Here is a 13,909-nt window from a genome sequence, read left to right on the forward strand (position 1 = left end):
TACTTATTTGTCAGAGAGAGAAAGAGACAGCACAAACATGGGGAGCGGCAGGCAAAGGGAGAAACAAACTCCCCTCTGAGCAAGGAGTCTGATGCAGGACTTGATCCCAGGACCCTGGAATCATGACCTGAGCTGAAGGCAGACACTTAACTGACTGAGCTACCCAGAAGTCCCTAACTTGTGTCTTTAGAGCTTAAGTGAGTCTCCCATAGACTGCATGCAGTAGGATCCTGTGTTTTTATCCATTTTGCCAACATCTGTCTTACAATTGGAGAGTTTAATCCATTTACATTTAAATTAATTACTGAAAAGGAGGGACTTATATCTGTCATTGTGTTTTTATATCCTTATAACTTTTTTGGTACTCATTTCTTCCACTACTGACTGTGTTTGTTTAGTTGATTGTGATGAAATGTTTAAATTCTTTTTTCATTTCCTTTGTGTATAGTTATTTTTTTGTGTGTGGTTACCATGGGAATTACATTTAACATTCCAAGGTTGTCACCCTCTAATTTGATTTTATACCAGTTTAAATTCAATAACAAAACTCTGCTCCTTTACAGCTCCATCCCCACCCCTTTTGGCTGTTGTTACAAAATTACATCTTTATAAACTGTGTACCCAGAAATAAACTAATAATTATTTTAAAGGCATTAGTTTCCTAAATCATGTAGAAAACAAGATTTGGAGTTAGAAATCAAAGTTATAGTAATGCTAGATTTTATACTAATATTTTTTCTTTTAATGAATTTATCTCTTAATTCATGTAGAAAACAAAAAAAGTTACATTGTTACAATAATACTAGCTTTTATAATTGTCCATGTACTTACCTTTATTGAGATATTTATTTTTCCATATATCTTTGAGTCACTGTGTACTGTCCTTTCATTTCACTATACAGGACTTCCTTGAGCATTTCTTGCAGGGCCGATCTAGTGGTCACAAACTCTCTTTTAAGTTTTATGTCAGAATATCTCACTTTTGAAGGATAGTTTGTTTTTTAATTTTTTAAAGATTTGTCAGAGAGAGAGAGTGAGCACAAGCAGGGGTAGCGGCAGGCAGAGGGAGAAGCAGACTCCCTGCTGAGTAAGGAGCCTGATGTGGGACTCGATCCCAGGACCCCGGGATCATGATCTGAGCCGAAGGCAGACGCTTAACTGACTGAGCCACCTAGGCGTCCCTTGAAGGATAGTTTTAACATATATAAAATTATTGAGTTTTTTCTTTTAGCCCTTTCAATATATTGATCCACAGCCTTTTGGCTTCCAAAGTTTCTGATGAGAAACATGTTGATAATCTTATTGAGGATCCCCTGCATGTGATGATTTGCTTCCCTCTTGCTGCTCTCAAGATTCTTTGTCCTTTGAGAGTTTGATTATAATGTGTCTCAGAGTGGGTCTCTTTAATCATCTTACTTGGAATTCACTGTGCTTCTTGATGTTTACATTCATGTGTTTCATCAAATTTGGGAAGTTTTCAGTCATTATTTCTTTATGTCTTTGTCTTTGTCTCTGTCAAATATTCTCTGGGACGCCCTTAATATTGGTCTGCTTAATGATGGGCCCCAACTGCCTTGGGCTCTGTTCACTTTTCCTCAACCTATTTCTTTTCTGTTCCTCAGACTCAATGCTTTCCACTGTCATGTCTTCCAAGTTTGCTGATTCTTTCTTCTGTCTGCTCAGATCTGCCTTTGGGTCCCCCTAATGAATTTTTCATTTTCAGTTAATATACTTCTCAGGATGTCTTTTTGGTTTCTTTTCAGCTTTTCTCTCTTTAATATTTCCATTTTGTTAATATACTGTTTTCTTGACTTTCCCCACATATTCCTTTTACTCATTGGGCATCTTTATGATAGATTTTTAAAAAATCTTTGTCTAGTATATCTGCCATTAGGTCTTTTTCAGGACCCAGTTTCTACTGAGTTTTTTCCTTTGAATGGGCCATACTTGCCTGTTTCTTTGTATGTCTTGTGATTTTTTTTGTTGTTGTTGAACACTGGACATTTGAAACTAATAATATGGTAACTTTGGAAATCAGATTATCCCCCTTCCCAGTGTCTGCTGTTTTTGTTATTGTTTTTGTTTCTTTTGATTGTTTTAAGCTGTCTCTGTTCCTAGGATCAACATGAGATATAAACCTCAGGTCTTCTCAGATCTATTCTGAGATTTCTCTGGGTAAGTACAACCACTTTCTAATTTAACCCATATATGTGATGGTCTCTGAATGTCCTAATCTTTAATGTCAGGCTCCTGAAAGGGGAAAAAGCAAAAAAATTAAGGGGAATCAAAGGGCACTGTACCTTTAAAACCCCTGGAAGTCACTTCAGTTATAAAGAGAGGGGCTTGCAACAATGAGGAGAGGTGTAACCTCAATGTGTGCCCACTTCTGTGGAATGTTGTGGTGAGAAGCATCAATTAGATACAACAGCACAGATCCTCAATATCTGGAGGCCAGTATCCTTTTTGGCACTCTGGTACCATAAGCTGTGTGCAAGCTGCTCCAGGAACATGTGCACAGCTGTCTGCCATGTGGCTGAGGGTAGGGGATGGGTAGCTGCTACTGTGCTGAATGCTTAAATTGACCGATATTAATTGCAACATACTGCCCAAGACTTCTCCTGTGGAAGTTGCAGGCATTCAATAGACTATAGAATTCCAAAATACAGGAATATTCCATTTTATTGCACATCACAGATACTGCATTTTATTTTACAAGTTGAAGATTTATGGCAACCTTGGTGCCATCCAAGCCTGGATGACAGCATATCTGTTTACTACATAATTTACCGAATGTTTTGAGCCCACTGTTGTAACCTACTGCTCAGAAAAAAAAAAGATTCCTTTCAAAATATTACTGCTCATTGACAATGTACCTGTCACCCAAGAGCTCTAATGGAGATGTACAATAAAGTTAACAATGTTTTCATGGCTGCTAACACAGCATCCATCCTACAGCCCTGGACCAAGAAGTAATTTCAACTTTGAAGTCTTATTATTTAAGAAATACATTTCATAAGATTATGGCTGCTTATACATAGTGATTCTTCTGATGGATCTGTGCAAAGTCAACTGAAAACCTTCTGGAAAGGATTCATCATTCTAGATGCCATTAAAACATCCATGATTCATGGGAAGAGTTCAAAATATCAACATGAATGGGAGTTTGGAAGAAGTTGGTTCCAAGCCTGATGGATGACTTGGGGTTCAAGACTTCAGTGGAAGAAGAAGTAACTGCAGGTGTGGTGGAAATAGCAAGAGAACTAAAATTAGAAGTGGAGCCTGAAGATGTGATTGAATTGCTGCAATCTCATGATAAAACTAATGCTGGAGGAGTTGCTTCTTATGGATGAACAAAAAAGTGGTTTCTTGAGATGGAATCTATTCCTGGTGAAGATGCTGTAAAGACTGTTGAAATGACAACAAAAGATTCAGAATATTAAATAAACCTCATTGATAAAGCAGTGGCAACGTTTAAGAGGACTGACTCCAATTTTGAAAAAAGTTCTATTAATCAGCCAGTATCCATCAACATGGAAGCAAGACCCTTTACCAGCAAAATATTATTACTTGCTAAAAGCTCTGATGATGGTTAGCATTTTTTGGCAACAGAGTAATTTTAATAAAGGTTATGTACATTGTTCTTCTAGATGCAATGTTATTGCATACTTAATAGACTATAAGTACAGTGTAAACATAACTTTTATATGCACTGGGAAACCAAAAAATTCATTTGACTTGCTTTATTGCAGTATTTGCTTTGTTGCAGTGGTCTGGAACCAAACCTGCAATACCTGTGAGGTATGCCTGTAGTTACATCAGACAGATTCTGCCAGTACAACTGTTGTCTAGGTGGAAGATAGATTCCTGGTGCTTTCTACTCTGTCATTTCCCTAAAATCCCAGAATGTTTTTTTTTTTTTTTCCCTAAAGCATCAGTTGAAAAAGTGAAAAGTAGGTGTATTGAACTCACAAAAGTAACTTAAGTTTAAACATTTCTACCAAAACCAGAATTTATTATTTCACTTTACTGGCTTTAAGGTAAACATACACATCAATATTTTCAAATCTAGTTCTTTCCCTATCTTGTTTTCAAATAAGCAAATTGCCATGTTTACCAATTTCTCTTGACCAAGTGATGATTTTAAATAATTTAAAACTAACTTCAGCTTACTGAAACATCTTTTACAGGATGCTACTGTGGCTAGTATTGTTTTAATATTTTGATTAACATTTTGCTAATCAGTTTTAGAGGACCCAAATACAATTCTTAATTTAATATTACAATTTGTTGATATTGTGATAACCTATTTTACATGAAATTTCTACAGAACTTAACTTGTTAGGATATTTAAGAACGGAGTCAGTGGCTGCTTTTTGTAAATCAATGTCATTTATAGAAAATAACTTTTTTCTGGCCTAAAAATTCAAAATCTGAAGATACTTAATTTAATTTTTCATATGTATATTTCAAATATGAAGTTAGCACATTTATAATCTTAATGTCTATTCAATAAGCACTTTCCCTATAATTATCAATACTCTCATTCATTGATTCATGCATTCCTAATTTTTTTTGTCTAATTTTGAAATTCATGTGAATATTTACATCTCTTGCTCAAGTTTTATATTCACTGAACATATTTTAAAAATTACTTTCTTTCATTTGTTGTAAGCAAAGGGACAGGCCTTTTATTAAGCATACAGCTTTATTTATGGTCATTTTTCTGATTGTAGAGTTTTATTAACTTTTGCCACTGTGTTCAAAATATCATCCCATACAGATAATCTGTGTAAAAATCTAGTACGTTTGTACCAAGATGCTTTCAAGTTCAACATAATTTTGACATTTGATATTATATCTTTTCATATTTGATAAACATCTTTTCAATTTGTATGCAAAGTGTCTCAAGTGCATTTAATCTTGATGCCTATATCTGTATGTGATTTTAATTTGTTTTTAAAATAGGAATATTCCATCTGCTTGTTGAATTACCCCACTCCCAAAATATATATCCTTTCTTTCTTTCTTTTTTTTTTTTTAAAGATTTTATTTATTTATTTGAGAGAGAGAGAACACATGAGAGGGGATAGAGTCAGAGGGCGAAGCAGACTCCCTGCCGAGCAGGGAGCCCGATGCGGGACTCGATCCCAGGACTCCAGGATCATGACCTGAGCCGAAGGCAGTCGCTTAACCAACTGAGCCACCCAGGCGCCCCCAAAATATATATCCTTTCTACAATACTAAAAAAGATAATCATATTTGATTTCACAGATAAGGCATTTTTTATATTAAATTATGATTATGAACTGAGCAAGGCACAAATTTGGCATAATTATTTTTTGGGAAAAATATTGGCTTGTACACCCTTGTATACATCTGCCATATCTGTCCCATTATCATACTCCTGGGCAGGACAATTTTTATATAAATGTAATCTCTTTCTAACTTATTAATAATTTCATAAGCCAGACCATATCTACTTTTTCTTTAAAACAAAATCAGCTTTATTGAGATATAACTGTCCAGTTTTTTCTTTTGTTTCAATCAAGTCAAATAAAACTCTCCCCTTACAATATTATTCTTAATGTAAATATAACTAAGAATCAGACACATTTACTCATAATAGATTATATCTGGTTTACAAAGAGTAAGGAAATGTATTTTGCTTCTTTTATTCTCCACAGTACTTCAGATTCAACATGATTTGCTAATAGAATATATATTTTTAAAAATTTTACTAGACAAATAAAACACAGAATCCTTTTAATGATTAGTTATATGATTATAAGTTCCTATAAGTTCAAGTGAATTCAGAAACATTCCAACATTTGGACTCCCAATAGTTTCCTATGATCCTCTGAGAGAGAAATAATTTTCATATAAAACACACATTTAAAATCACAATACTTATTTTATCACACTCTGTAAAGCATCATCTATTAAACTATCAGTTTGAATATACGTTTAAAAATACTTCCATTTTTAAAAAGCATCAAAATGAAATATGGAATTTTTGTGATCACAAATTCTTTTCAAATTTTTCCAATCTTCAAAAGCACTTTTTGAGTTACAAAAATTTAATTATTTTGTATTATTGCTAAAAAGTATGCATGAGAAACAAAAATAAATGAGCCAGTCACAATGAATCAACTCAAACTAGACCTTTTTTTTTTTTAAGACCCATCTTTTAAAATTGGCCCATCATGTAAAATAAATACCTAAAACTGCATCTTGTCCTTGGATAGGCCCGTGCTCTATTAAAAGCATTTTTATTATATTAGAAATAGATGGCCACAATTAAGAATTAAATTTCAAAAGACATCTTATTTTTTGCTCATGCTTATATTCACTAGCTTCTGAGACTTCTAACATTTAATTTTCTTTATCTTTTCCCCACAATTCAGAGAGAAGTCTTTAACTCTGAATTTCATAGTAATTCTACTCTAATAGTGTCAATATTAAAGACTTCATAATTTTCAGTAGCTGGAAAGTTTTGTTTTTCTAGCCTAACTTATTACAGTGCCCTATAATTCTGATCAGTTTTTGCATGTGTTTTTCATCTTCTGAACAATGCGCCACGACTTTTTAGATGCCATATTTAAAAAAAATTTTTTTTGGTATACATTTTCAGTATTTTTAATTAATACATACAAACATAATAAACATTTAACAATCAAATAGGTATAAACATTTGTATGAAAAATATAAAACAACAATGATTACAAACAACAGAAAATTACATACCAGGAGAATTAGATAAATGTTAAGAGAGAGGAATTTGTCCCAAATCAAAGAACAAGATAAGGCCACAGCCAAAGATCTAGGTGAAACAGATATAAATAACATGCCTGATGGAGAATTTAAAGCAACAATCATTAGGATAATCACTGGGCCTGAGAAAAGAATAGAAGATATCAGGGAGACTCTTACCACACAGATAAAAGAGTTAAAAAAGAATCACTCAGAGATGAAGAATACAATAAATGAGATTGGAAACAGGCTTGATGCAAGGAACAGCAGGCTAGAAGAAGCAGAGGAATGAATCAGTGACAAAGAAGACAAAATAATGGAAAATAATGAAGCTGAACAAGAGAGAGAAAGAAGAATTACAGGACATGAGAATGGACTCAGGGAACTCAATGACTCTATCAAACATAATAACATTTGTATTATAGGAGTCCCAAAAGAAGGAGAGAGAGAAAAGGGGAAAGAAAATTTATTTGAGGAAATAATAGCTGAAAACTTCCCTATTCCAGGGAAGGAAACAGACACCCACATCCAGGAAGCATGGAGAACTCCTATCAAAATCAACAAAAGCAGGCCAGGACATATGGTAATTAAATTTGAAAAATATGGTGATAAAGAAAAAATCTTAAAAGCAGCAAGACAAAAGAAGTTCTTAACTTACAAAGGAAGACCCACAAGGCTAGCTGGAGATTTCTCAACAAAAACTTGGCAAGACAGAAGGGAGTGACATGATATACTCAAAGTGCTGAATGCAAAAACTCTGCAGCCAAGAATACTCTATCCAGCAAGGCTATCATTCAAAATAGAAAGACAGAGAAAGAGATTCCAAGACAAAAAAAACTAAAGGAGATCGTGACCACTAATCCAGCCCTGCAAGACATACTAAAGGTGACTCTTTGAGTGGAAAGACTAAAAGTAACAAAGGCAACAAAGGATCAGAGAAAATCTCCAGAAACAGTGACAAAACAAGTAATCAATCCCACTTATAACTGCACCGAAAATAGTAACATATCTAGGGATAAACCTAACCAAAGAGGTAAAAAAATCTGTACTCTGAAAACTATAAAACTGCAATGAAAGAAATTGAAGATGACACAAAGAAATGGAAAGACATGCCATGCTCATGGATTAGAAAAACAAATATTTTTAAAAAGTCCATACTACCCAAAGCAATCTATGGATTTAATGTAATCCCTATCAAAATACTGATAGCATTTTTCAGAGAGCTAGAACAAACAATCCTAAAATTTGTATGGAACCACAAAAGACCCTGAACAGCCAAAGCTATCTTGAAAAAAAGAAGCAAAGCTGAAGGCATCATAATTCTGAACTTCAAGCTATATTACAAAGCTGCAGTTTTCAAAACAGTATGGAGAGATGAGTGCCATAGATCAATGGAAGAGAATAGAAAACCAAGAAATGAACCCACAACTATATGGTCAATTAATTTTCAACAAAGCAGGAAAGAATATCCACTGGAAAAAAGACAGTCTCTTCAACAAATGGTGTTGGGAAAGCTGGACAGCAAGATGCAGAAGAATGAATTTGGACCACCTTGCATCATACACAAAAATAAATTCAAAATGGATGAAAGACCTAAATGTGAGATAGGAAACCATTAAAATCCTAGAGGAGAACACAGGCAGCAAGCCCTTTGACATTGGCCATAGCAACTTCTCTCTAGAGATGTCTCCTGAGGCAAGGGAAACAAAAGCAAAAATAAACTATTGGGACTTCATCAAAATAAAGAGCTTCTGCCCAGCAAAGGAAACAATCAACAAAGCTAAAAGGCAACCTATGGAATGGAAGAAGATATTTGCAAATGACATATCAGATAAAGGGTTAGTATCCAAAATCTATAAAGAACTTATCAAACTCAACACTCAAAAAATTAAAAATCCAATTCAGAAAGGGGCAGAGGACATGAATAGACATTTCTCCAGAGGAGACATACAGATGGCCAGCAGACATATGAAAAGATACTCAACATCACTTATCATCAGGGAAATACAAATCAAAACCATTATGAGATATCACGTATGCCTATCAGAATGGCTAAAATCAACAACACAAGAAACAACAGCTGTGGCAAGGATGTGGAAAAAGGGGAATCCTCTTGCACTATTGGTGGGAATGCAGACTTGTGCAGCCACTCTGGAGAACAGTATGGAGGTTCCTCGAAAAGGTAAAAGTAGAACTACCCTATGATCCAGCAACTGCATTATGAGGTATCTACCCAAAGAATACAAAATGCTAATTCAAAGGGATACATGTACCCTAATGTTTATAGCAGCATTATCTATAGTAGCCAAATAATGGAAACAGCCCCAGTAGAGCTAGAGAGTATTATTCTAAGCAAAATAAGTCAGTCCAAGAAAGACAAATACGGTATCATTTCACTCATATGTAGAATTTAGTCAACAAAAGAAATGACCAAAGTGGGGGGGGGAGAGAAGCAAACCAAGAAATAGATTCTTAATGAGAGAGAACAAATTGATGGTTACCAGAGTGGAGGTGGGTGGAGGGATGGGTAAAAATAGGTGATGGGGATTAGGGAGTGCACTTGCTGTGATGAGCACCGGGTGTTATTTGGACGTGTTGAATCACTATCTTGTACACCTGAAACTAATATTACATTGTATGTTAACTAACTGGAATTTAAATTAAAACTTAAAAAAAAAAAAAAGAAAGGCATCTGTACCTGACTCCTCTCTCTTAGTCCCTACCTATGTTATAATGAAATTCCACTATCCCTGAAATTGGAGGGGAAGATTCATGGTATATATTTAGTTAGGGAACAATAGGAATAGATTGTTGCAGTGTATAGAATACACATAGTAGCAGGGCAGAGGCTATGTTAGAAGCCACTAAATCATATGGATTCCAACTATAATCTAGTATATGAAAGGAATTAATTTTCAAAGAGAAAATGTAAAACTATAGAAATGAAAAAGAGTGATATCAGGAAAATATTATCTGGGCATGATAATATTGATTCCAATACAATGCATCTGATCAAGCTATCCATCCTATCAGAGGTACGCCTAAAATAAATACCTGCATCTATTCAAAGAACTATCTACATCACATATATTCTTTTTTTTTTTTTAAGATTTTATTTATTTGACACAGAAAGAGAGACACAGCGAGAGAGGGAACACAAGCAAGGGGAGTGGGAGAGGGAGAAGCAGGCTTCCCGCGGAGCAGGGAGTCCGATGCGGGGCTCGATCCCAGGATCCTGGGATCATGACCTGAGCCGAAGGCAGACGCTTAACGACTGAGCCACCCAGGCGCCCCACATATATTCTTGAAAGAAACACCTGGACCAAGATTATTCTATGTGGCCTCCCATTCCATATGTCTTCCTTTAACTCTACTTATGGCTTGCTAAATTTTTAGTGTAAGGTTTTTTTCTTTTAACAAAAACTAAACTTAAGAATGGTTTTTGTAAGAAAGGTGGCTTCATTTGACACAGATGAAATAGGGCATTCAAAGGAAAGTAAGAGTTTGATGATTTATCCTAGTCAATTATGAATGTATCAGAAAAGAATCAGTAGGTGATGTGATGAAATTATGGATTCATAAATTTTCTTAATGTTTGTGCCTTTAGTATTTGGAAAGAAGAGAGGCAAACCCTATTGCCCCTAGGGCACAGGGACTAACCGTGACTAGGGGATGGAAGAAAAAATCCCACTCTCAAGACCCAAAACACAGAGCCAGCTTAAGAGTGAGGCTAAACCAGAACAGAGAACATCACCCACTCCCCACCACCCACTTCCAGGCTAGCAAACACTAAATAACAAGCAACAACAGTACTAATGGAAGAAAGGCAAGAGTATATATAGAGAGAAAGACACACCTTCTAAAGCTCAGTCTCACAGGGAGAAATAAAGCTGAGTATGAAACAAGAACACTGAGGGAAAAATCCCCCAGCAACATAACTCCCACCCTCAGCACAAAGAAAATACTACAGGAATTGAAGCTGGTAGTACATTAAGGGTAACCATAGCAACAATAAAGCCAAAACTCAGCTCAACTCACTAGTAGGTGAAACAAAATCCCATAGTAATGACCTAACATAAGAAATGGTGTGCCCATTTTTAGATATAAATACTATTTATCTCAGTCCTACTTGTAATTTCTTGCTTTCAACCAAACATTATATAACAAAAAAGCAAGGGGGAAAATGGACTGTCAGGAGACAAAGCAATCAGCAGAATGAGACTCAGATATGACCCTACTACTGGAACTACCAGACAGAAAATTTTAAATTACTATTATTAATATGTTTTGGTGAAAAAAGGACAACATGCATGACCAGAATGGTAATTTTAGCAGAGGGTCAGAAACTGTAAGAATCGATGCAAATGCTAGGAAAAAAAAAAACAACAACCAAAAGGACAGGGATGAAAAATGAGCCCTTTAATGGGCTCATCAGCAGACCTGACACAAATGAAAAAAATGAATCAGTAAAACTGAAGATAGGTCAACAGAGAGAAATTACCCAAAATGAAACACTAAAAAAGTGTGTGTGGGGTAGGGTGGAGATTAAAACAGGGCATCTAAGAACAGGGGCTAACATCAAATGGTGTAGTATTTAGGAGATTGGAATCCCAGAAGTAGTAGATACAGGACAGCTCAGAGAACACCAATCAGGATAAATACCCCAAATAAACAAATAGATAAACATATAAGTAAACATATGAACAAACCAGACTTAGCTACATCTTGCTCAAACTGATGAGAACTATAGATATAATAAAATAAAGATAAAATCTTGAGGGCAACCAAAAAATTCAACACATTTTATATATATATATATATATATATGAAACAAAGATCAAAATTACAGTAAGACATTTTGTCAGAAAATATGAAAACCAAGAGACAATAAAATGACTTCTTTAAACTGCTGAAAGAAAATAAAACTGTCAACCCAGAATTCTACACTCACCAAAAAATATCTTTCAATAATGAAAAATATATTTTTAAATAAAAAAGGCATAGAAGAATTAATTACCAGTAGATCTGCAACATAAAATATATCAAAGGGAGTTGTTTAGGCATAAGGAATGTGATACTAGACAGAAATGGAGAGCTAACAAGGAAATGAAGAGCACTGGACATGATAAAAACAAAGTTGAATATAAAATTATTTTTTAAAGTTTTTAACTGCTCTAAAAAATAACTAAAGCAAAAACAGCAACTCTGTATTCTGTCTTTATAACCTATGTAAAAGTAAAACATATGACAACAATAGGAAAAAAGAACCCACAAACTATTAACATCAGGAATGAATGAGAGAATTATCACTCCAGACCCTAAGACATTAAAAGTTTAAGGGAATAGTACAAACAAGTCTATATAGATAAATTCAACGTTAAAAACCACAAACTACCAAAACTTATTCAAGAATAATCACATAACTGGGGTGCCTGGGTGGCTCAGTCAGTTAAGTGTCTGCCTTTGGCTGGGGTCATGATGGGATTGAGCTGCACATCAAGTCCCAGGTAGGGCTCCCTGCTCAGCAGGGAGTCTGCTTTCCCTCTCCTTCTACCCCTTCCCCTCCCCCTGCTTGTGCTCTCACTCTTGCTCTCTCTCAAAGAAATAAATAAAATCTCAAAAAAAAAAAATCATATAACCAAAATATCCCATCTCTATTAAACTTATTTGTCATTAAAAACCTTTTAAACAAAAGAAAACTTTCTGTGGTGTAAAAGAAAGCTGCTTGGAAGAAGGTGGCTAAGTTCTGCCTAGGTTTCACTTATTCATTGTTCAATATGGAAATGCTGTTCAAAAGATAAATCTGAACCTGCTTCACTTCAGTACACTCAGAAAGAGATATGGAATATTTTGTAATATTAAAAAAACTGACATCAAGAAAACATGTACTTGAACAAAACTATTTCTACATACATCCATTAGACTGCCCAGTAAATAACATTTATAGGATAACCCCAAGTATTTTATCCAGAGTGCCTGTTTAAGACAGCTAAAACACATTTAATATATATTCAAAATATTCCTTTTTAAAAAACGATTCATTTATTTATTTATCTTAGAGAAAGCGTGCAAGTGGGGGGACGGGCAGAGGGAGAGACTCTCAAGCAGACTCCCTGTTGAGCGAGGAGCTCTACAAGGGGCTCAATCTCATGATCCATGAGATCATGACCTGAACAGAAATCAAGCATCAGATGCTTAACCAACGGAGCCACCCGGAGACCCCAGAATATTTCTATTTTAAGTATTAGTTAAACCTTTCTGACAGTCCCAGAAAATAAAATCATCTGGAAAGATTAATTTTCCAATGTGTCAACGGTTTGACATTTACTGATTTCAGGATTTTTAAATCATAAATTTATCTCCATTAACTCACTAGTTGAACTAAATAACAGTCAAGTGAAATATATGATGCTTTTGTAAAAACAAAAACACCTTAGAATTTTGCTTAGGGTTAGATATTTTTATATCTAATGACAACAAACAAATCTCAGTTTTTTTCCTGATAACATGCCAATAATTGTTATTATACACAATGAATTGAAATGTTTAAAAAATTAAACCAGTAATACTTTCAAATATATAAGCCTTTAAGGTACAAGTAAAACAAAATTTACCTCAGACACAGGTTCTTGTTCCTTAGTGGGAGCTTCATTTTTTAATCTTGAAAACAAAATAATTATTGAATACTTTATTTTATATTTACAATGGAAAATATGAAACAGTTCTTTTCTGCATGCTTAAAATAATTAAAATGTAAATTTAAACTAATATAGATTTGTAAATGACCTTTAAAATATTTTAGGGAAAAGTAAAATGCATGAAAATAAACAGTAGATTCAATAAATGTGCTAAAGAAATCAATACAGGCATGTATTTCCTTCTTTCCTGAAAATAAGAGCACTTAAAAATTTTTCTCTATGTTAAATACAATTATAAATAAAAGACATACATTAGTAAAACCGTTTCAAAAAAAGAATTACTTTTTAAAAATAAAAGCAGGTTATATGCTTCATATATATAATATGCATAAGTATTTACTATTATAGGGCTTAAAAAGTGAGAGAAGAGAAATTTTATCTGTTGTGAAATTCAATATAATGCTATTTCAATATTTATTACAATTAAGGTAGCAAAATCACAGAAATAATTTATAATTCTG

At 34.2% G+C, this 13,909-nt stretch overlaps 1 protein-coding gene across 1 annotated transcript in view; it reads right to left on the minus strand.

The window, feature by feature from the left end:
• Positions 1 to 13,909, minus strand: part of ZNF280D (zinc finger protein 280D) — a 124,587-nt gene that overhangs the window by 13,598 nt on the left and 97,080 nt on the right. Inside the window, exon 20 of the mRNA XM_021693807.2 lies at positions 13,365 to 13,410. Within this exon, the coding sequence (XP_021549482.1) occupies positions 13,365 to 13,410 (46 nt within the window). The remainder of the gene's footprint in view (positions 1 to 13,364; positions 13,411 to 13,909) is intronic.

This window comes from Neomonachus schauinslandi, chromosome 9 (genome assembly GCF_002201575.2).
Source record: "Neomonachus schauinslandi chromosome 9, ASM220157v2, whole genome shotgun sequence".
NCBI classification, from domain to species: Eukaryota; Metazoa; Chordata; class Mammalia; order Carnivora; family Phocidae; genus Neomonachus; species Neomonachus schauinslandi.